The sequence below is a fragment of the Myxocyprinus asiaticus genome, chromosome 25 (genome assembly GCF_019703515.2).
Source record: "Myxocyprinus asiaticus isolate MX2 ecotype Aquarium Trade chromosome 25, UBuf_Myxa_2, whole genome shotgun sequence".
Lineage (NCBI taxonomy): Eukaryota > Metazoa > Chordata > Actinopteri > Cypriniformes > Catostomidae > Myxocyprinus > Myxocyprinus asiaticus.
Window position 1 is genome coordinate 1,482,501 of NC_059368.1, and position 25,000 is coordinate 1,507,500.

The 25,000-nt window shown below is 41.2% G+C and overlaps 1 protein-coding gene across 3 annotated transcripts; it reads left to right on the plus strand.

The window, feature by feature from the left end:
• Positions 1-3,697: 3,697 nt before the first annotated feature.
• On the plus strand, positions 3,698-24,035 carry LOC127416309 (mitotic checkpoint serine/threonine-protein kinase BUB1 beta-like). 3 transcript variants are annotated; one of them, XR_007893089.1, is made up of 16 exons: positions 3,698-3,929; positions 6,074-6,255; positions 8,630-8,730; positions 8,942-9,069; positions 9,156-9,184; positions 10,183-10,264; positions 10,358-10,442; positions 14,724-14,965; positions 15,181-15,311; positions 19,500-19,640; positions 19,735-19,823; positions 19,942-20,103; positions 20,195-20,330; positions 21,320-21,455; positions 21,892-22,007; positions 23,700-23,846. XR_007893089.1 is itself a non-coding variant. In XM_051655587.1 (16 exons), exons 1-16 carry the CDS (start codon positions 3,856-3,858, stop codon positions 23,839-23,841), a joined length of 1,980 nt encoding a protein of 659 aa, XP_051511547.1. In that variant the 5' UTR covers positions 3,698-3,855; the 3' UTR covers positions 23,842-24,035. The 3 variants fall into 3 exon arrangements, 2 of the variants coding, with proteins under 2 accessions (XP_051511547.1, XP_051511548.1); XM_051655587.1 differs by having other exon boundaries at positions 20,195-20,334; positions 23,700-24,035; XM_051655588.1 differs by having other exon boundaries at positions 19,503-19,640; positions 20,195-20,334; positions 23,700-24,035.
• Positions 24,036-25,000: the final 965 nt, after the last annotated feature.

The following is a 25,000-nucleotide window of genomic DNA, read 5'->3' on the forward strand; positions in this document are numbered from 1 at the left end:
GATTTCTGCAGAAATTTGACACATTTAATTATTATTAAAGATCATATTAGACTTAATTTCTTTTACTTAAAGGCAGTGGTGTTTTATGAATAACCATCTGAAAATATCATTTAGTCCTGAACTAAACAACCCAACAGAGCAGCTAATGAGGGCTGTAAAACGTCCTCAGACTTCAGAATATGACATTAATTCATTTGAGTAAAATGAAAGAAACTATTGTTGGTCAAATAGATAATTTCAGTTATGTTCTCGTCTTTCAGAGAATGTCTGGACTGAAGCGTAAATACTGTCGATTTCAGCCTAATTACACTCGGTCAGACAGCAAAACGACACGTCCACACAAACACAAAATGATGCAACAATAAACCTGTTATTGTAGACGTCAAATGAGAAGTTCTTGCGTTATTGACTTGTGGAAACTGTGTTAAATAGAGCTCAATGGTTTCATTTGAAAACTTTACTCTCTGCATGTTCTGCATGTAATGACTTTTAGTTCTTTAAAAGCTTCATCGATTGGGTTCTCAATTCTGGCTTCTTGTAAAACATTTGATAATAATAAGTACTTTGATGAATACTTAATGCTAATTGTCAGGAGATCAAACGTTATGGGTATCTAGGAAGTACTATACTTCAGCAAATGCATTAAACAATCAGAATGTATGTTTATTGTGCATTGACTTTCCAAATGAATTTAGAACCAAAAAATACGTTGATTTCTCTTGAAGCAATTTTGTTATGATACAATTTCTTGCTCGTGGATTTTATGATATGACCACTGAGGCTGTAAACTCATGAGTTATTATATTTTCTATTGAACCAAAAGAGGAATATTGAAGTTAGTGATCAGAAAAACTGCTTGCAACAGAAAGCACAATGTCTGTGTGGATCTGCTGCCCTCTTGTGACTTTAAAGTCAAAATGGTCATATGAGGAGGGAACACTAGGATTTTAAGTTGTCTTTTTAAGTTGAATATCTCTGGAACATGTGACAAAATATATTTAGTTAATTTATGACTAAAGGGATGATGTGCACAAATATAATTTGTGTTTTGACTTAGAAAATTTAAAAGTTGCGTTCACCTTGTTCCAATACCAGCAAAAAACATGTAGGGTATAACGGGGTTAAAGGGACACCTTTGGGAAAATGGGCTTTTTTTATGATCACAAAATGTATCAAGATCGGGGAAAAAAAGAATGATTTTTTTTTTTATTATTGGATATTGATGGAGCAACATAATTTGTGTGAAAATAAATAAAGGAGAAGGTTGTTTTGATTAAAATTCTTTTTTTTTTTCTTTTTTTTTTTTTTTTGTACCCCACACTTGGGGTAAAACGCCCTCAGGGGGTTGATATGGGATAATAGTTATAGGGCAACATTTGTCAACTAATGCAAATAATTTTGAGACAGCCAGATGCTTTTTTGAATAACAAATTAAGATAGTACTCAAAATTGCTACTTAATTTCTTGTTCATTTCAATCACATTTGGCATTTCATTTCATCTCAAGTATTCTAGAAGCAAATTAATCTCCACTGTGATTGGATGAGTCAGTGTTGAGTGTAACCAGTCCTGCTCGACCTGCTCCGAGCAGGATTCGAACTGGGGTCTCCGGCATGAGAGGTAGGCGCGCTAAAGGCTAAAGGCTACAGCCTCTAGCATCAGTCGCTAGTGTGCCTCTTGAGGGCAGGGGAGCGAGGTTTACATACTGCACAGCTTCCTACCAGCTGGCTACCGTTACATGAGCCCCCCTAAACCTCACTCCCATCCTGGTCACGGCCGCGCTAACGAGGAGGCTAAAGGCTACAGCCTCTAGCATCAGTCGCTAGTGTGTCTCTTGAGGGCAGGGGAGTGAGGTTTACATACTGCACAGCTTCCTACCAGCTGGCTACCGTTACATGAGCCCCCCTAAACCTCACTCCCATCCTGGTCACGGCCGCGCTAACGAGGAGGCTAAAGGCTACAGCCTCTAGCATCAGTCGCTAGTGTGTCTCTTGAGGGCAGGGGAGAGAGGTTTACATACTGCACAGCTACCTTACCAGTTGGCTACCGTTACATGAGCCCCCCTAAACCTCACTCCCATCCTGGTCATGGCCGCGCTAATGAGGAGGCTAAAGGCTACAGCCTCTAGCGTCAGTCGCTAGTGTGCCTCTTGAGGTCAGGGGAGTGAGGTTTACATACTGCACAGCTACCTACCAGCTGGCTACAGTTACATGAGCCCACTTTGAACATTCTTCATATCAAATCTATTCACCCCACTGAAGAAAAACAATGTCTTTTATTGTGGGGACTTTAGCTTTTGTAATGGCATTACACCCAACACTGTTTCTCTGTGTGCATGTGCGTGTGTGGGTGTCTGTGTGTCTGTGTTGTGTGTGTGTGTGTGTGTGTGTGTGTGTGTGTGTGTTGTGTGTGTGTGTGTGCGTGCGTGTGTGTGTGTGTGTGTATGTGTGTCTGTGTGTGTGTGTGTGTGTGTCTGTGTGTGTGTGTGTGTGTGTGTGTGTGCGTGTGCGTGCGTGTGTCTGTGTGTGTGTGTGTCTGTGTGTGTGTGTGTGTGTGCGTGCGTGTGTGCCTGTGTGTGTGTATGTGTCTGTGTTGTGTTTGTGTGTGTCTGTGTGAGTGTGTGTGTATGTGTGTCTGTCTGTGTGTGTTGTGTGTGTGTTTATGTCTGTGTAAGCATGCGTGTGTGTCTGTGTGTGTGTAATCGTGTGTGTGAGTGTGTGGGCAGGTTTAAGTGGTTTACGAGGACTTTTTTTAGGTTATAAACTGGTAATTACAAGGGTATTATGCTATAAATGTGGTTTATGAGGACATATCTAGTGTCCCCATAATTCAAATCTCTTAAAAAACATACTAAATGATGTTTTATTGAAAATGTAAAAATGCAGAAAGTTTTTTGTGAGGGTTAGGTTTAGGGGTAGGGTTAGGGTTAGGGGATAGAATCTATAGTTTGTACAGTATAAAAATCATTATGTCTATGGAGAGTCCTCATAATGATAGCTGCACCAACATGTGTGTGTGTGTGCGTGTGTGTCTGTGTGTGTGTGTGTGTGTGTGTGTGTGTGTGTGTATGTCTGTGTGTGTGTCTGTGTGTGTGTGTGTGTGTATGTCTGTGTCTGTGTGTCTCTGTGTGTGTCTGTGTGTGTGTGTGTGTCTGTGTGTGAATGTGTGTGTGTGTGTGTGTGTGTGTATGTCTGCGTGTATGTCTCTGTGTGTGTGTGTGTGTGTGTGTGTGTGAATGTCTGTGTGTGTATGTGTGTGTGTGTGTGTGTGTGTGTATATATATGTCTGTGTCTGTGTGTGAATGTCTGTGTGTATGTGTATGTCTGTGTCTGTGTGTATGTCTCTGTGTGTGTGTGTGTGTGTTTGTGTGTGTGTGTGTGTATGTCTGTGTCTGTGTGTGTGCGTGTATGCGTGTATGTGTATGTTTCTATAAAAACTGTGAAATATGTGTCTAAAGCCCATTTTTTTCTTATGTAGGCCCAATATAAATAAAATATATTCCTGCTTCTTTACATTTTAAAATGTCATCTTTATAATCTTATCACACATTTAAATTTTATCTCGATATAACTTTTCAAACTTGAATCAAGAGAATGGTAAAACAAAAGAAAAAATATAAAAATACACACGGGTAGGTGCGGTCCTGACACGTGACGTAACTGACGTGCATAAACGTCAGTTCGTACGTCGCAGTCATGTGGGAGCTTTTGAAATTTAGCGCAGCAGCAGAGAACAACAACACAAGAAGTATTTCATTCAAATATCAGTGGAATAAGAGACGTATTTAACGCTTTTCAGAGGTGTAGTCGTGAGTTTACAGCATTTGTTCAGTAACAGGTAATATTGCTCAGGACTGATGGCATTAGGGTTTGAAAAAGCGAAATGCGAGTTTTCTGATAATAACAGCAGTGTGCCGCCTGACATGAGGAGGTAAGAAATGAGTGATAGACTTACATTTTAAAGCTTTTATGATTAATGATAATTAAATATACAATTTTAAGAACACTTGTAATTAAAAAATAATAATAAATGAAACCATTTAATTAATGTAATTAAAGTTATAGCGTAATGCTTATTACCACAGAAAATAATTTCTACTCCTCCCTCGTTTATTTATTTATAATGGAAACGGATAGGGCCAGTTTATAAACATTAAAATGCACATTGTTTCAAAAGTATAGCCGTAAGACGTAAACAGTATTTGTGTTAACATTTGAGGTCGACCAATAGTGGATTTTGCCGATACCGAAAACCAAGGTGAATCGATTTATATATATATATATATATATATATATATATATATATATATATATATATATATATATATATATATATATATATATATATATATATAAATTATCTTTCCTTACAATGACAGGCTCAGACATAGATGTGATATAGTGATGCAGTTTATTGTTCAATCAAAATCTTGATAACTAGGGAAATAAAAAATTAAAAGAATTGTGCATAAGGACTTTTATCTGTAAACAAGCCCAAAAAACATCGGGGACTCTTATTTTGAAATGGAGACTTGGCCCTCTTACTATGCTTTATTTTAATTATTAACAAAAAATTACAAAATAAAGCTTTTTATAGCTATATATATATATATATATATATATATATATATATATATATAATATTTTATATTCACCAGATGAGGTTTAACGAGGAATATGAAACTATTATATTATGTAAAATTAAATATTAAACCACTGTTATACTGTAGAACTGAATAACTAAACTAGATTCCTCCAGTACTGACCGCAGAGGAACGTGAAGGAATATAAAATAAAAAACTACCTGCAACTATCGGCATTGATTTTTGCCGATAACCGCTAGTTCCAAAAGCAACTATCGGCACAGATTAATCGGTAAAACCGATATATCGGTCTACCTCTAGTTAAGATGATTTTATTGTGATAACGTCTCTGTACTACATGATTTAAGCGTTATAAAATCACTTTAGGTTTATCTGTGGTACATCGTCATGGCAACAAAGTTGTAATATTGGATATAACTTTACACAGATGAGGTTAATAAGAGATTATAACACTAAAATCTTTTTAGAACGTATAATGGTTGTCTTGTGGCGATACTTTTGTAACAATGTGTATTTTAACATGTATGGACTAGCCCCATTCACTTCCATTGTAACTGTCTTACAGTAACCCCCCCCCCCCACCCCAAAAAAAGAAAATTCTCTCATAATTTACTCACCATCATTACCTCATGACATCCCAGATGTGTATTACTTTCTTTCTTCTGCTGAACACAAATGATTTTTAAAAGAGTATTTCAGCTCTGTAGGTCCATACAATGCAAGTGAATGATGACCAGAACTTTAAAGATCATAAAAGTGCACCACAAAAGTATTCTATACGACTCCAGTATTTTAATGTGTTCAGAAGTGATATGATAGGTGTGGGTGAGAAACAGATTAATATTTAAGTCCTTTTTTTATGATAAATCTCCACTTTCACTTTCACTTCCACATTTTTCTACTTTTGTTTTGGCGATTCACATTCTTCATGCATATCGCCACCTACTGGGCAGGGAGGAGAATTTATAGTAAAAAAATGACTTATATTGATCTGTTTCTCTCATACACCTATCATATTACTTCAGAAGACATTAATTATACCACTGGAGTGTTATGGATTACTTTTATGTGAATTTTTGAGCTTCAAAGTTCTGGCCACCATTCACTTGCATTGTATGGACCTACAGAGCTGAAATATTCTTCTAAAAATCTTCATTTGAAAGTCATACACATCTGGGATGGCATGAGGGTGAGTAAATGATGAGAGAATTTTCATTTTTGGGTGAACTATCCCTACTTGTACTGAACACTCCTTTTAATTACAATATAAGTTGGCCAAAAAAGTGGTTTAATATTTTGTTACCTTTTATATTTTTTAACTGTTTAAATTGAGCTAAAAAGCTCTTTACAGGCAGTTTAGTGGCAGGTTCCATTGTGACAACATGCCCCACCATTGTCCGATATATTGGTCTAACTCTCATCTCTCAAAGTTGTTTGTGTTGTAATCGTGAGACTTTGCCTTCCACCAAAGCGTTCCAGAGAACCCCACTGAGAATGCACCCTCATCACAGATGAGCCAAACTCAAGAGCAGCCTGCTGTCCTGACGGAGGGTCAGCTTCAAATTATGTACTGCAAAGGTCTGGTGTACCAGTGTGAGGAAGAGTTCTCCTTTGAGGAGCTCCGAGCCCAGCGCTACTACAAAGCTATGAGAGGTATGCCCAAAAATGGAGATTTACACATCTTTAAAGGGACAGTTCACCCTAAAATGAAAATTCTCTCATCATTTACTCATCCTCATGATATCCCAGGTGTGTGTGACTTTCTTTCTTCACCAGAACACATTTGAAGAAAAATAGAAAGATATCTCCGCTCAGTAGGTCCTTAAAATGCAAGTGAATGGAGATTTCTCTTTTGAAGCTCCAAAATCACAGACAGTCAGCATACACGTCATCGATACGACTCCAGCGGATAATTTAATGTCTTCTAAAGTGACACGATCGCTTTTGGTGTGAAAAAAGATCCAATCTGCTCCAATCTGCCATTACGTTTGAATGCAAATATAGAGAGTGGTGGATTAAGACAGTAAAGTGGGAGAAGATGCCAAATTTACTGTCACTCTCTTAGCAGCTGCGGTTATTCATTTTTTTAAAACTAATTCCAGGGTAATATATCACAAAGCATAATGTTTTAAATTTACTCTCAGTATTTAATGTACTGCTAAATAAGGTGGAAAAGCATCATCACAGTCAGTGAAAAAGGTCTATCGACAGCATTTAAGTCGTAATGTTGATTACCTCAAATTAATTTTGACTCGTCCCTCCTTTCTTTTTTTTCTTTTTATCCATTTTTCTCCCAGTTTGGAATGCCCAATTCCCACTACTTAGTAGGTCCTCGTGGTGGCGCGATTACTCACCTCAATCCGGGTGGCGGAGGACAAGTCTCAGTTGCCTCCGCTTCTGGGACCGTCAATCCGCGCATCTTATCACGTGACTCGTTGTGCATGACACCGCGGAGACTCGCAGCATGTGGAGGCTCATGCTACTCTCCACGATCCACACACAACTCACCACACGCCCCATTGAGAGCGAGAACCACTAATCACGACCACGAGGAGGTTACCCCATGTGACTCCACCCCTCCAGCAATCTGGCTGGAGTCACTCAGCACGCCCTGGATTTGAACTTGCGACTCCAGGTGTGGTAGTCAGTGTCAATACTCGCTGAGCTACCCAGGCCCCCCCTCGTCCCTCCTTTCTTTTTTGTTTTTTTCTTTTTTTTGGGGGGGGGGGGGCGATTTTCCCCCCTTTTCTCCCAATTTGGAATGCCCAATTCCCAGTGTGCTTTTAAGTCCTCGTGGTGGCGTAGTGATTCGCCTCAATCCGGGTGGTGGAGGAAGAATCTCAGTTGCCTCCGCGTCTGAGACCATCAACCCGCGCATCTTATCACGTGGCTTGTTGAGCGCGTTGCCACGGAGACATAACGCATGTGGAGGCTTCACGCCATCCACCGCGGCATCCGCGCTCAACTTGCCACGCGCCCCACCGAGAACGAACCACATTATAGTGACCACGAGGAGTTTACCCCATGTGACTCTACCCTCCCTAGCAACCAGGCCAATTTGGTTGCTTAGGAGACCTGGCTGGAGTCACTCAGCACGCCCTGGATTCGAACTAGCGACTCCAGGTGTGGTAGCCAGCGTATTTTACCACTGAGCTACCCAGGCCCCACTCGTCCCTCCTTTCTTTAAGATAATCACAAATGTGTGTTCCAGTGAGACACTCACAATGGAAGTCAATGGGGTCAATAATCTGTAAACATTAAAATACTCACTGTTTCAAAAGTATAGACACAAGACGTAAACAATATGTGTGTTAACATGATTTTAGTATGATCCAATCACTAACCGCATCTGTTTAACGTTATAGACAATTTTACATCTTCGTTGCCATGACGATGTAATGTCAACAAACCGTACAACCCTAAAATGACTGTAAAAATGATGATTTAAACAACTTTACGGTTCAAATAATACATGAGTTTTAACAGACTTAATGTAAGTGCTTTTACCAAATTATAATCTTCACATTTCTGACTTTAAACCCTCCAAAAACTGGCCCCATTGACTTCCATTGTAACTGCTTGAAGGGGAAAAAAAGAAAAACAGTCGCTAATTTTTTTGTGGTCATCTCCCTATGCCACTAATGCTGTTAAATGAGTTTAACTTGTTTTGAACCCGGAATATTCCTTTTAAAGGAAACGAGGAAACCATTTGATTTCTTACTGACTACTCATTATCTCTATATTTCCACTACTATTGGATGTTTTCACTCGTGGAATATATTAATCAAACAGCACTTGTTTTCAATGTTATTTTTGTCATTTTTTTTTTTTTTTTTTGCATGACATTTATGCCAAGGTGCCCGTTTAAATCTCATATTGATCAGTGCAACAACAAAGTAATGAGTGCACCTTCAAAAATGTCTAAAACCAGCTGAATGAGTTTGCTCAAGAGGGAACAGTAAAGGTACAAATCGGATGCTTCTGATCAGACCATATTGCTCTTTTAATGACCTTTTAATTGGTACAGAAAAGGCCGAACACCTGAAGAAAATGAAGCAGGAACTTCAGCGTCAGATCGAGCAGAAACAGAGGCTGATTCAACAGAGAAACAGCACAGCTCCGCCGCAGGTAACTCACCTGTTACACTCTCCAAACATGCATCCCAACACTTAAAGGAATAGTTCACCCAAAAATGAAAATTATTTACTGGACCTCTGTTTAGCAGAATGTTCATGCTGCTCTTTTCCATCTAATGAAGCTTATAGTGACCACGAGCTGTCGAGCTCATTGTATTGAAAAGAGCAGCGTTTTAACAGTTTAGCTGTATTGTTTTGTCTAGAGCATCGGCGAGGAGGTCGAATCTTCCTCCCAGACATCTAAAGATATGTGTGAATCTGCCGTCACGAGGGTGAAACCAGCTCCATGCAAAATATACAGTGAACAGGAAGTTGGCTCAAAGTGTACCAGGTAGACGGAGATTGATTTAGTTGATTAGAGTATTTGTGTTTAATTTTGTATTAATCGTTTTGTTCTGTTGTTTTTCTTGTGCTCAGCTCGGTGAATCAAGAGGAAGCGAGTGAAGGCAAGTTGTGTTGTTTTCTCCCAGTCGTAACATTGTTTAATATGTTAAAATGTGCTTTTGGGCTTTTAGTTGATGGGTGTTTCCTTTTAGCGCTGTGGACTTCTATAAAGGTCTCGTTAAAGCATTTTTCACTCTCACTAGTTTAATTTGTCCGCTAACAATGTCCAACAGTGTGTGTTCATGAATCACAGGAGATTTATGGCATTCAAGTCATGAAGATTCATTACCAGCACATCTCCATAAACAAACGACATGTTTAATAGACTTCTATGCTGGAAATGACGCTGATGGAAATGACATTTTTAACGCTTTTTCACAAATAAAACGGCTGACTCATTTGTCTTGCTAAGGTTCATTTCATTTGTATCCTAAATACACTCAATTAAATCATATTTTCACACTTTTTGCATACATTTGCATACATTGGCTTGATTGGAAATAACAGCCAATAAAAAGTGATATTTCCCTTGAATTTTCTTTGTTTTGTCGCATATTTCAGGGTCTTCACTGACACTTTTGTCCACTTGATTAACAAGTACAATAACTTTTCATAAAACTTTATTAGGGGCAACATTGTTTGGTGGGCTATCAATTTTGTTTATTTCAATCTTTGTTTAGATGATGATAGTTTTAATCTTTTAATAGTTCATATTTTTATAATTGATTTTTATAGTCTAATATTAAAAGTCTGTGGGTAGGACGAGACTGAAACCGTCAAATCTAGACATAAAAGACATTTGAAAAGTACGTAAAAGACCTTCATATAACAACAATAAGAAAAAAAGTTGAAATCTGTTTGTTTTAATAAATAAAACAACACTTGGGACATGAAAGTGCACAAAGTTGAAGAAACATCCATAAATCATGTACAACTAATATTGCAATTTTAGATATCACTGGCTATACTGCTTATAAGTTAAATAGCTTTGCTATTGTTTTTCACTGCATGTCATGTATCTTATGTGTTTGTTGAAAAGCAATTTATAATTTGCATTTAGGTGGAAGTGACTCTAAACTGCAGAAGACGGCGACATCAAAACCATTTACCATTTTTGATGAGAACGCTCGGCCAAACAAGATGTGAGCGATATTAGTTTGATTTTTATTTGTTTGTTCTTTTGCTATTTCACTTAGCATTGACCATGTTAACACGTTCTTTTTTTCCCATTTAAGAGCTTCAGCAAACCGCAGATCTTTGAAGCTGCCCACCTTGAATCTGAAAGCTCAGAAGTCTAACGCAGAGCTCTCCAATGACAAAGTGAGATCCATCAGTAGTGTCTCGGTAGTGATTTAACCCTTGTGTTGTGTTTGTTTTGTGCTAACACATTTTGTGTTTGCCGGTCAAAAATGACCGGCCCACTAAGACGGTTTATAAATCTCGCGTATTGCATATATTAACACAAAATATTGCATTATTATCTTCTTTTTTTTAAGTAATTATGACAGGTATTGTACTCCTTTCTTGAACATATATATATATATATATATATATATATATATATATATATATATATATATATATATATATATATATATATATATATATATATATATATACCAAAATTGGCCAAAAATGCCAAAATATATATATATATATATATATATATATATATATATATATATATATATATATATATATATATATATATATATATATATATTTATTTATTTATTTTTTTATTTTTTTTTTTTGATTTTTCCCCTTTTTCTCCCAATGTGGAATGCCCAATTCCTAATGCGCTCTAAGTACTCGTGGTCGCATAGTGATTCGCCTCAGTCCGGGTGGCGGAGGACGAATCCCAGTTGCCTCCGCGACTGAGACCGTCAATCCGCGCATCTTATCACGTGTCTTGTTGAGCGCGTTGCCACGGAGACATAGCGCGTGTGGAGGCTTCACGCCATACACCACGGCAACCACGCTCAACTCGCCACACGCCCCACTGAGAACGAACCACATTATAGTGACCACATGGAGGTTACCCCATATGACTCTACCCTCCCTAGCAACCGGGCCAATTTGGTTGCTTAGGAGACCTGGCTGGAGTCACTCAGCACACCCTCGGATTCGAACTAGCGAACTCCAGGTGTGATAGCCAGCGTCTTTTACCACTGAGCTACCCAGGCCCCTGAACATATTTTTTTTAAATATATATTTTTATTAATAGAAGGATTAATTGAACTGAGCTTATACCAGGCCAGTGAGGGGCACTCCCTGCAAAAATAATAATAACAACATAATAAATTAATAACCTCTTGCTTGATCTGAACCAAATAGGTGTCATTTTAAAGTTTAGAATCTGGACTTTACAATGCATATAGCTGATCCTGCCAATTATTAAATAATGCTTTTAATTTGCTGACAAATAAGAACTGCACAAGAGGGCGCTGTGTGTGTGTGTTTGTATGTGTGTGTGTGCACATGTCTGAGGACTTGTGTGAAAACACACATCCACATACAGTAGTGTGAAAAAGAATTTGCCCCCATCCTGATTTCTTCTGTTTTTGTATATATATCTCATACTAAATAAAAAAATTCAAACAATATTTAACTGTACCGGGGTTCTTAAGATGGGCAAGGAGGCGTTGGGGACCGACAGAACAGTCAACATAACTTTAATGACATAAATCAACTGAAACATAACATAAAACACACAGACACGCACACACACAGTGGCTTAGTGTGTCTCTCTTTCTCGAACTGGCGCCTCCGTCTCGTCTTTATCCCCCTCCCAGCTGATTATAACAATTCAGGGCCGGGTGTGCGTCCTTACGGCCCGGCCATGCCTTCCTCATCATCACACTCCTCCTCCTCCCGGCTCAGGCCGGGGAAACCTCTGGCTTGACATACTCCCCTCCCTTCCTGGAGGGGAGGTGTTGCCCTTCCGGCCATCCTTCTGCCGGCAGGTCTTCTCCACCTCTCTGGAGCCCTGGTAGAGACGAGGGGAGGGGGAGGGAGAGGGAAAGGGCGAGAGAGAGAAAAACTCACTCACCGGTCCCCGGACATGCCATAGCCTGGTCCTCAGCCACTCCTCCACCCTCTGGTGGATGACAGCCACTCCTCCCTTGGTGGATGGCAGTGAGCTCCTCCACTTCCTGGCGGACGGCTGTGGCTCCTCCGCTTCCCGGCGGACGGCAGCGGCGAGGACTCCACAACAGCGCATCCCTCCTCCTTCCTGGGTTTCGGCACCAGTGTAACAGGGTTCTTAAGGTGGTCAAGGAGGAGGTGGGAACCAGCAGAACAGTCAACATAACTTTAATGACATAAATCATCTGAAACATAACATAAAACACATAGACACGCACACACACAGCGGCTGCGTGTGTCTCTCTCTGGAACTGGCGCCTCTGGCTCGTCTTTATCCCCCTCCCAGCTGTTTAGAACAACTCAGGGCCAGGTGTGCGTCCTCACGGCCCGGCCACGCCCTCCTCATCATCACACTAACATAAAACAAAAGGCAATCTGAGTAAACACACAAAACAGTTTTTAAATGATAATTTTATTTATTGAAGCAAAAACGTTATCCAATACCAACTGGGCCTGTGTGAAAAAGTATTTGCCCCCTTAGTTACTAAATCTCCAAATCTATGAAACTGCATTCATAATGGGGTTCAGCTGGACTAGACACACCCAGACCTGATTACTGCCGTAGTACTTTTTCAGCAGCACGAATTTGGCTAAAGGGTCTCACCCAGTAGCACACATTGCCAGGGTCGAAAGAAATTCCAGAAATGATGAGGAAAATTTAAATACATCAGTCTGGGAAGGATTACAAAGCTATTCCAAGGTCTCTGGGACTCCAGAGAACCACAGTGAGAGCCATTATCTCCAAATGGAGAACTCTTGGCACAGTAGTGAAACTTCCCTGAAGTGTCTGACCTTCCAAAATTCCTCCAAGAGCACAGCGACGACTCATCCAGGATGTCACACAAAAGCCAAGGACAGCATCCAAGGAACCACAGGCCTCTCTCGCATCAATAAATGTCACTGTTCATGACTCCACTATCAGAAAGACACTGGGCAAAAATGCCATCCATGGAAGAGTTGCGAGGCAAAAACCACTGCTAACCCAGAAGAACACTAAGGCTCGTCTGAATTTTGCCAAAACGCACCTTGATGATCCTCAAACCTTTTGGGAGAATGTTCTGTGGACTGATGAATTGAAAGTGGAACTGTTTGGAAGACGGGGTCCCGTTACATCTGCTGTAAATTAAACACAGAATTCCACAAAAAGAACATCATATCTACAGTCAAGCATGGTGGTGATATTGTGGTGGTGTCGGGATGCTTTGTTGCTTCAGGACGACTTGCAATAATCGAGGGAAACATGAATTCTGCTCTCTACCAGAAAATCCTAAAGGAGAACGTCCGGTCATCAGTCCGTGAGATGAAGCTCAAGCGCAACTGGATTATGCATCAAGACAATGATCCAAAGCATAGGAATAAGTCCACCTCTGAATGGCTCAAAAGAAGCAGAATTCAAGTTTTGGGGTGGCCTAGTCAAAGTCCTGACTTGAACCCGATTGAGATGCTGTGGCAGGACCTTAAATGGGCAGTTCATGCTCGAAAACCCTCCAATGTGTCTGAACTAAAGCAGTTCTGTAAAGAAGAGTGGGCCAGAATTCCACCAGCGCGTTGTGAAAGACTGATCTCCAGTTATCGGGAGCGTTTGGTTGCAGTTGCTGCTGCTAATGGTGGCACAACCAGCTATTAAGTTTAAGGGGGCAGTTACTTTTTCACATGGGTGATCTAGGAAAGGAGGAAGCTGGGGCCGGCTTGACAAAACATGTAGACATTTATTGTTGCACTTTTCAGTCGCACACAATAAGGCCGCTTTTCAGCAGTACACAAAAGGTTTGCTTTTCAGCTTCACTACACATAAACTCTGTTGGCTTTTCAGCTCAACACACTACACACAAACAGCTTAACGCATTAAGTACTCCCGCCACCCCTCGCTGGAACGCGAGACCAGTGTGGCACGCAAGTGAAAGTCATTCGCCACTTATCTTCCCGGCCTCGCTCTGCCCAGACGCCGCTCTGCTCTGCCCTGCTCACCACAATATATATTTGAAAACTGTATTTTGTGTTGAATCAGGTTTCCTTTGTTTTATGTTATATCTTGTTTGAAGATCTAAAACAATTTAGTATGAAAAATACACAAAAATAGAAGAATTCACAGCACTGTATGTGCCCATCTAAAAAATTGGGATGCTCCTGAACACTTCATTTTTCTGTATTTTGTAGCCTAACCCATTCATTTCCAATGGTCGGTCATTTTTGACCGGGAACACAACAAGTGTAACAAAGTGAAATAAAACCAATAAAATGTAAAGAAAGTGGTCCAATTTATTTTTGTGCTTTCAGACACCATAGGTCAACAAAGACAAGGAATTTTATTACAATTGGAATAAGTAAAAAAACAAAACATCCGGGTCAAAATGAACGGAACACAAAAGAAGGGTTAAAAGTGTCCCAGACCAGGATTGCTCATTTTCTTCTAGCTCTTAGCTCACACATTGTTCGCGCTCTGTTCTTTGACAGGACGCGTCCATCTCACGCTCTGAGGAAGCTATCATCAACGGCCACTGGAATAAAACTCTGTGCCGGAGTCCGAATGACACGTGTGAATTCGCCCGTGCCGCTCAGCTCTCTTCAACACCGTTTGGAGGAGTCGATAGGCAGAAAAAACCTGAGGCAGCGCTGCCAGAGAATCTGAGCAAAACAGCTCCTGAAACCATGAAAGCACCAAACGCTGATGCAGCCATAGACACCAAAAAACTCAGGTACTTCTGAGCCAATGCATCTGTGTTCTCCGATCATGTGCTTTAGCTTTTCATTGTATTCCTCAGCAGTTCCTAAGCACTTAGAAATTTTTATTTCTGTAAGAGTGAAACAGAATATTAATTGGACATTGAATAATGTTTGGACAGAACCTGATTTTATCCATCTATATTTGATTGGATTGTGGTAAGTGGGCATTCCTTGTTTATGTTGACAGTCCTATCCTAGAGATCAGTCAGGAATGGGGCGGCACTTCCTTTGCGACCTTCTCCCACCAGCCAATGAAACACTCAGACAACAGTGAGGTCACGGGAGCTGCGGAGAGATCAGAGAGAGTGCCGGAGAACGGTGAGAAATCACACTGACTGATTAACCAGAAACTCGCTGCAAATTCACATTAAGCCGGCGTCACACTAGCAGACTCCAAACAACTGGATTTTGCCCGCGGTTGTCACACATGCAGACTGTTTTGCTGATATCTCGCTCTCTTCAGCTGGAGGTTTGACACACTTGTCGATTAAGAATGGTCGAGTGGTGACAAACATACCAACTCACCGCAACTCTCTCGCTCTGATTCCCTGTCACATGGAGCTCGCCGAAATAACAACAGGAGTACCGCGTGAGCATACACAATTGCACTAGAGTGATTCAGGGCGTTTTCATACCTGTAGCTTGCTTGATTTGTTCCGAAACGGGCTAAAATAGTTAAAATGTTGCATTTTCTTTTCACAGTGTTATATTTTAAAATGGGCCAAACCTGTAACATTTCTGTTGTGTTTATTTTGATCCGTCTTTAGTTGCTTTTGCATTATTTCTGCATTAAAAAGCACCTGTTCTCACGGTCACAGAGCTCTCTCTCTCCCTCTCGTACCCACACACGGAAAGAGAGAAGCCACGTTTTTATCCAAAAGAGAAAAACGATCTTGAAGATCGACCTACATAATAAATATATATATAAGGCTATATCTGTGTTTTAATGATGAATTACAGTGACAAGGTGACCTACAGATTTCTTCTCTGTCCAGGTGGTTTCACATTGATTGTTTTGGTGCAGATCCGAGTGTCAATGAAAACCAAACCAAGCGAGAAAACGCACTAGGTTCTGAAACTAATGCTCCAAACGAGCCAAGTGTACTTTACCTTGTGAAAGTGCGTGATTGTGTATTTATCCCCTCGAGGCTTGCCGTAGAACGTGTACATCCATATGCAGCTTTCAGAGAGTAAATCATTTACGGAAATAAAAACAGACTGTTGTGGCTCTGCTTTCTGATGTCATTTTAGTGTAGGAAAAATGCTTGGTGACAGAATCACTTTGAAATATAATCAGCGTTTGTGATGAAATGCAGTGCGATGAAAACGTTCATCTTGACGTTTTGTAATTTCATCAGTAAAAGAAGCTCATTGGTTACTTGAGAACACAGAAATATTTTTTCAAGCAAGCAGAATTTTTTTTTTTTCGGGTTTCAGCACATGTTAAGCTCTATCAACCCTCGTCCCTCCTTTTTAAAAAAAAAATATTTTTTAGCGGTATTGCTAAAGTACAGTACTGAATTCATGATTCTATAATCTGACAAAACTTTGAACAAAGTCTGAATCAAAGTTAAGTTTAAATTTATTATTATTATTATTATTATTATTATTATTATTACTACTACTACTATCAGGACATATGTAAAACAGTTCCTTTCATTACTTGTAAAACTTTGTTGAACAAAAAGTACTGTTCATTAAAGAGTAAAATGGTCCATCGTGGATGGAGTGGGACATAAAATCAGCCCAGCAGAGGGCAATGGTGACACCAGAATAGAAATATTAATAATTCTGCCCAGCTGAACAATTCATAATTATTATGCTAGATACATATGCTTGAACATCAAACAGCACAATCACTCTTTCAATGCACCTGATGCAGCAATCGCTCCACATTAAACTGTATGATTATTATGATCTTTTTTTAAGTGTTTACAAAGTGCTCTCGTGCGCTGAAACTTGCGTCCTGTTTTTTCCGCTTTAGCTTTCAAACGAGTTTTGTCATGCAACACATTTTTCACTGGGCTGTAAAGTGATGTCACTGGAGCTTCTCTGTGCTCGTGGCATATATCCAACTAATCGATACTGAAATTCATTGTTGATGCTTTCCATTATCGATAATCGTTGATTTTATCGTTTAGTTGTTTCAGCCTTAATTTTAACGTTTACGTATTGGCCCCATTGACTTCCATTGTAAGTGTCTCACTGTAACACAGATTTGTGCTTTTTTAAAGATAAGGACGGATGAGTCAAAATTTATTTTTATGGTAATCAATAATATGCCACAAATGCTGTCGACTGAGCTTAACTTCTATTGAACCTGGAATATTCCTTTTATGGGTTGTAATTCACATTTCTCTGTAAAGCTGCTTTGAAACATTTATTGAAAAAAAAAAAAAATGCAATACAAATACATTTGAATTTAATTTACACATTTTTTCGGGCTTATATATGCATCTAATATTACTCCAAAATAAGATTCATTGTCCAGGCTTCATATTTTCCAGATAATATTTTAATTTCTAGTTTTGGCTTTAGTACAATGACAATATGAATGCCAGTTATTTAATTTACCAAACAAGAAGTCTTTATAATATAACATTTTACTATTGTTCTCAAACTGGGGTCCCTAGCAGAGGGGCTCCTCATATTTTGGGGTCTGTGGCATCAAAAAGTTTGAAAACCCCTGATCACTGCCACTAGATGGCACTTCTAGCCTTTGGTGCGACTAAGGAATCCTTTATCAAAAAGCAAAAAATCTTTACAACTTTAAATCTCTAAAAACTTTAAGTGGAGAAGAAGATCTTTAATGTGGTCTCAGACTTTTGGACTCCACTGTAAATGCTTGGTTGGTTAACGCGTAGTGTCCATTGATTTCTTGTTTTATCAACACTAGGGATGCACTGAAATTTCGGCCATTGAAAAATTTCACCTGAAAATGCCACAAAATAAAATACATTTTTAGTCCAAAGAGAAAAAAGTTTGAGAATTTTAACGTTTGAGCATAAACTGGTGTGCTGATTGACTCCAGCCAGGTCTCCTAAGCAACCAAATTGGCCCGGTTGCTAGGGAGGGTAGAGTCACATGGGGTAACCTCCTTGTGGTCGCTATAATGTGGTTCTTGCTCTCGGTGGGGCGTGCGGTGAGTTGTGCGTGGATGCCGCGGTGGATGGCGTGATGCCTCCACACGCACTATGTCTCCGTGGTAACGCGCTCAACAAGCCACGTGATAAGATGCGCAGATTGACGGTCTCGGACGCGGAGGCAGCTGAGATCCGTCCTCCACCACACGGATTTAGGCGAGTCACTACGCCACCATGAGGACTTAGGGTGTGTTCACACTTGGCAGGTTTGGTTGGATTAAAACGAACTCTGGTGCGATTGCTCTGTTAGTGCGGTTCATTTGAACAAGTGTGAACGCTGCCATCTGAACCTTGGTGCACACCAAACAAGCGGACCGAGACCGCCTGAATAGTGGGTCCATTACAGTTCGGTACAGGTGTCGGAACCGCCGTCAGCCGTCCTTGCAGCATATCGTCATTTGTGTGTGCAACGGAGGAATTCCTGGCACTGTTTTGTCTCCTTTTACACATTTTATTAGCCCTTCGTTTGTTCTCAGCTGTTAAAAATACCACCATATATACGTATATAAATCTAACGAGCGCATTTCGCCCAGCAGCCAGCATTGTTTTGGATGTTCGGCAAGTTCCGTCGCAAAATATACGTCATAAAAGCTGTCCAATCAGGTTGTGACTTTTTTAAGTCCTCGTGGTCGCGCAGTGATTCGCCTCAGTCCGGGTGGCGGAGGATGAGTCTCAGTTGCCTCCACATCTGAGACCGTCAACCCGCGCATCTTATCACATGGCTTGTTGAGCACGTTGCCACGGAGACATAGTGCGTGTGGAGGCTTCACGCCATCCACCGCGGCAACCACGCTCAACTTACCACGCGCCCCACCGAGAACGAACCACATTATAGCGACCACGAGGAGGTTACCCCATGTGACTCTACCCTCCCTAGCAACCGGGCCAATTTGGTTGCTTAGGAGACCTGGCTGGAGTCAATTTCTTTATGTATTCTTAAACATGTTATAGGGTAAAGATGCTGTAAAAGTGCTTATTTAAAAGTGCAATATTTTAGAAATATTATCTAATATTTTAAAAGTAGTTGAAGCCAAGATTTTATTGTAGAACTGCCAGCTAAAGGAAGAACAAGTGTAATCACTTTAATATAATATTAAGAATTTGTTTAGCTATTCTTTGGCTTAAGGAATAATGTAACCATTTTTCGGTTTGGGTTTTCGTCCTAGTGTGTCCAGACTCAAGTTAAAATTTATTTGAATGTTAAAGGGAACATTTATGTCTATTGTCCAGTAGCTGCTCACCATTCTAAGGACTTTGTGTTCATTTGTTTATTTTAAATGCATTTTAAATTCCATGTCGTCTCGCATGTAACTCGAGTGCATAAAATCTGCATGTGTAATAATGTGATTTGTGGCTGTTTCAGCAGTTGTTAAATCCGTGGACGTGTGCAGTGCTGAGGTCAGAATCGGGCTGCTTCACCAAACGGACGTGACTTCATCCTCCAACTTCCACAGAGAATCTGGACTCCTGCCTGCGACCTGCGGAGATGAAGACCTGAATCTTGGTCTCCTGAAAACTCGCCCACAATCAGTCATGTTTTTCCAGTAACGTTTCGTAAAAGGCCTCCATGTTTAATGCAATATTTCACACATTTCCAGGTGGAGAGATGTTGTTTTACCGCAGTAAACTGGGGAAACTGAAGGACTACACGCTGTACTCGTCCAGCACTGGTACTGTAGTATTGAAGGTACGGCATGTTAATGACGGTATTTGATGTTTAACATACAAATATGTGGAGTGATAGCATTGTGAACTTTGTGTTTTGCATTGTGACATGTGTTGTATCCCTGCGGTTTCCTGTGCAGGTGGACTCTTCCGCAGTGCCGTGGGATTTCTTCATCGGCTCAAAGCTCAGAGCTCGACTTTCTTCCGAGGGTCACGGTTCTTCAGATGTCCACATCTCCTGTTATGTTTATGAGAACGGATGCATCACTTTATGGAGTGTTCCTAGTGGAGTCACTGTTCAGGTTCTGCTCTCTCAATTTCCTTTTGTGAATTGGTATTTATCCCGGCAACTTTAACTTTTCCGAAGTTAAGATTTTATGTGTCCATGTTCAGGATATTCTTGCCGAGCCCGTCGCTCATCGATACAGGGTGCCACTTGTGGTCATTCAGCTACTGGAGATGTTGAAGCAGAGTCATTCTTGTCATGTGATTCATGGAGGCCTGAAGGCTGAAACACTTTATCTTTATGGCAGGTACAGGAATATTACACTCCAACAGATTAGACAAACTGCAAAATGTGTGCAAAAACAAATCGGTTTATATGAAAATGGCACGATTGACATTTGCCTTCTGTATTATTCTTTACTGTTGCTGCATGCCAGTTGGCATACTTCTACAACACACTATAAGTATGTACTTCGCTGGTGATGGGAAAAGTATACATTTTTGAAAGTAGTAACTGCACAGCTTTTTTGGGGTGTGTCAATAGAAGAATATATAGACTCTAGGATATAAACCCGCAGCAGCCAGCACTGAACACGAATAAATATAATGGATTATTCCCAAACCACTAGATTGATCTGCACATAATAAGTGTCGATCAAGCTCCTCTTGAGGTTTTCAATGGGGTTCAGGTCTGGAGATTGGGCTGGCCATGACAGGGTCTTGATCCGATGGTCCTTCATCCACACCTTGATTGGCCTGGCTGTGTGGCATGGAGCATTGTCCTGCTGGAAAAAAACAATCCTCAGATTTGGGGAACATCATCAGAGCAGAAGGAAGCAAGTTTTCTTCCAGGGTAACCTTGTACGTGGCATGACTCATGCGTCCTTTACAAAGACAAATCTGTCCGATTTCAGCCTTACTGAAGCACCCCCAGATCATCACCAATTCTCCAGCAAATTTCACAGTGGGTGTGAGACACTGTAGCTTGAAGGCCTCTCCAGGCCTCCGTCTAACCATTAGACGACCAGGTGGAGGATCGGTGATGATCTGGGGGTGCTTCAGCAAGGCTGAAATCGGGCAGATTCGTCTTTGTGAAGGATGCATGAGTCAAGCCACATACAAGGTTATCCTGGAAGAAAACTTGCTTCCTTCTGCAGTTGTGTGATTTGAGATGCACTTCTAATTAGTATAAAATGGTACGCTGATTGGGACGCAGCCCTTGTCTGTGTTTTCATACTTATTGAAACCCAATTTTGACTTGAGTTTCCAGTACTTGTGTGTTTGTGACTGCAGTGGTTTTCTGGCACTGGATTTCTCACACTCGGTGGATCTGGAGCTCCAGACTGAAGTACAAACAGCTCAAGATCTTCCTTCTGCTCAGATCTACATTGAACAGGGTCTTCTGCTGCCCATTGCCTCACCTTATCAGGTACATTCAGACACTCTGCTGATGTTAAATAAAGCCCCTTTAGCCAAGTCAGAACACTCGGCGGCCACATTCGTAACGCCTCTGGACAGCTACAGTATCTCCAGTCATACAAATAGATATCTCCAAAATTGTTGGTCAAGATTTGAATTACATAACATATTTTAAATCAGCAATAATAGCTGACGTCTAGGATGACTTAAACGGTAATTCTTTAGCTCAAATCACGGCAAAAAATAAATAAATAAATCACATTATACAAGATAAATGATATGCAAACGTTTTAAATATGCCAGTATTATATCTCTGCTGGACTCACAGTTTAGCCTTTGCATTGCTCTGTACTTTGTCTGGCTAATCAATAACAAATAATCTCATGCATGACACCTGATAGATGGCTATAATGTGCATGCATGTTATTTTATTTCCCTTGCGTCAGGTGGATCTCCTTAGCGTTGCAGAAATCGTGCACATGTTACTGTTTAATCGACCGATGAAGGTGGTGCGGAGGAACTCGGGCTGGAGTTTGGATGAAGATTCTGAATCCCATCACAGGTACCAGCATCATTGTCGTCTGTTATTGGAGTGAGTCTCACAAAACATGCCAAGAACATGTCCAGCTCATATTTCACCTCAAGAAAGTATATTTAGCATAAAGAAAACAAAGCCTGTTTTTAGGACTTTAAGATGTTTGCATTGTATTTGTTGTTGTAAGGGGGTTTAGTGGAAAGGAGGAGGCGAGAACCGGCTTGACAACTTAAATAATAATTTATTAAACAAAAACCCAAACAAAAACACACAACTAAAAACACAGCACAGCTGTCTGTAATTCTCTCTCTCTCGAACTGTCGTCCCCGGCCGCCTTTATCCCTCGCGCGCCCCATCAGGCTGATTGGGGACCGGGTGTGTCTCATTCCAGCCCGGCCCCGCCCTCCTCAGCTCTACACTCCTCCCGGCGTTGCCTCAGGCCGGGGAGCCCCCGGCATGACGTACATCCCCCCCCCACCCTTCCTCTCCGGGTGGGGGGGCGTGACTTATGCCCCGACTGTCGGCGGGTCCTCCCCGCCTTCCTCGACCTGGGAGGAGAAAAAACAACAACACAAAATGGCAAGGGAAAGGCCAACACGGAGCGGCAGAGAGAGAGAGAGGAGAGAGAGAAAAAGAAACTCACCGGTTCTCTGATGCGCCGTCGCGTGGTCCTCGATCACTACTCCACCCTCTCAGGCGGACTGCAGCCGCTCCTCCCCGGGCGGACCGGAGTCAGACCTCCGACCCCCAGCGGACAGAACGCCCCTCCGCGTTCCCGGCGTCCCGTGGAGACTCTCCTCCGCCCCTGGCAGCGGCCCTACCACTCCAGGCGGTCGGGGAGTCACTTCCCTCCTCCCCCGCGGACGGCGGTCTTCTCTCGACCCCTCCGCGTTCCCGGGGGACGGCAGGGCACTCCTCCGCCCCCGGCAGCGGCTCCCTCGCTCCAGGCGGTCGTGGAGTCCCGTCCCCACTCGCCTCGCGGACGGCGGCCGTTCCCCGCGTCCGGGTAGTCGGGCTACTCCGTCCCCCGTCGGACGGCAGCGGCGCTCCCCTGGGTGGACGGCAGTGTCGAGGACTCTGCGACGGGAATCCCTCCTCCTTCCCGGGTTTCGGCACCAGTGTAAGGGGGTTTAGTGGAAAGGAGGAGGCGAGAACCGGCTTGACAACTTAAATAATAATTTATTAAACAAAAACCCAAACAAAAACACACAACTAAAAACACAGCACAGCTGTCTGTAATTCTCTCTCTCTCGAACTGTCGTCCCCGGCCGCCTTTATCCCTCGCGCGCCCCATCAGGCTGATTGGGGACCGGGTGTGTCTCATTCCAGCCCGGCCCCGCCCTCCTCAGCTCTACAGTTGTACTGCATTAATTTATTCTAATTAAAAAAAGAACAAATATATATATATATATATATATATATATATATATATATATATATATATATATATATATATATAATATTACAGGTTTTAACTTCAATACAGTTGAGAATGAGAATTGAATGTGATCAATTGTAATGAAAGTGAAAAAAAAAAAAAAAACATGTAACGGTCCTAAAACCAGGCTTTATTTTCTTTATGCAAAATATATTCTATTTATTTCTTTTGACTTTGAGGTGACAGGACTTGTTGACATGTTTTTAACACTCATCTAGGCATGTGAATACATGAATCTGATATTTTCTTCACTGTTGTTGATTTACCTATTGTTTCTACAGTCCTGTCGAACCCGTATGGAAGGAGATTTTCCACAATATTTTGAATCCAGGGGACGCATCAATAGAGCTCATTTTGTCTGATCTTCTCAGTAAAGTGAGAAACTGTTTCACAGTCATAGACACACAGTCATATCATCTCTAAAATACATCGACAGTTAAACTAGCTTCTTCTGGCACTTTCAAGGTGAAATCTGCATCATCTTTTGTAGTAACATCATTGTTAATTTAGAAGTAAAATAAGTGTATGCTATTGTTTCTTCAAAGCATAAAACAACAGCATGTGAAATGTTGAAAGTAAATGTATGTATTGTTCTTTTTACACATTAATAAACTATTTTGACATCATAAAACTTTGTTTGAATTAATTAAAACATATATTGCAATTAATTAATTGAATTAATCGCATTTTAATCTTTACAGTTTAAGCCATCTGAGAGCTTGGTTATTTAGTCATTTATTTTAGAAGATGCTTTTTTATTAAAAGTATTTTATTAGGGGGCCTGGGTAGCTCAGCGAGTATTGATGCTGACTATCTCCCCTGGAGTCGCGAGTTTGAATCCAGGGTGTGCTGAGTGACTCCAGCCAGGTCTCCTAAGCAACCAAATTGGCCCGGTTGCTAGGGAGGGTAGAGTCACATGGGGTAACCTCCTCGAGGTCGCTATAATGTGGTTCTCGCTCTCGGTGGGGTAAGTTGTGCGTGGATGCCGCGGAGAATAGCGTGAAGCCTCCACACGCGCTACGTCTCCATGGTAACGCGCTCAACAAGCCATGTGATAAGATGCGCGGATTGACGGTCTCAGACGCGGAGGCAACCGAGATTCGTCCTCCACCACCCGGATTGAGGCGAGTCACTACACCACCACAAGGACTTAGAGCGCATTGGGAATTGGACATTCCAAATTGGGGAGAAAAGGGGAGAAAATCCACCAAAAAAAGAGAAAAAGGTGGCGAGGCAGCATTATATACCACACCTGGGGTAAAAGGCTCCCTCACTTGGGGTAAAAGGCCCCCCAGGGGGTTAATATTGACATAGTGTACATACCGGGGAAATAGTTATAGGGCACAGTTTGGCAACTTGGTCAAATACATTCTTCAATGGTAATCAAATATATTCCCACCACTTCAGAAAAACAATGTGTTTAATAGGGGCCTTTAGCCCCTGCAACAGGTGTTTAGGAAAGTGTTGTGGGAGTTTATGCTATTTAGTGTTTTGGGAGAAAATAAAATCAAAGGAGCCTTTAGCCCCATTGTACCCTACTGTGCAGTATGCACTAAGCAGTTCCTTTCTGTTCTGAACAAAG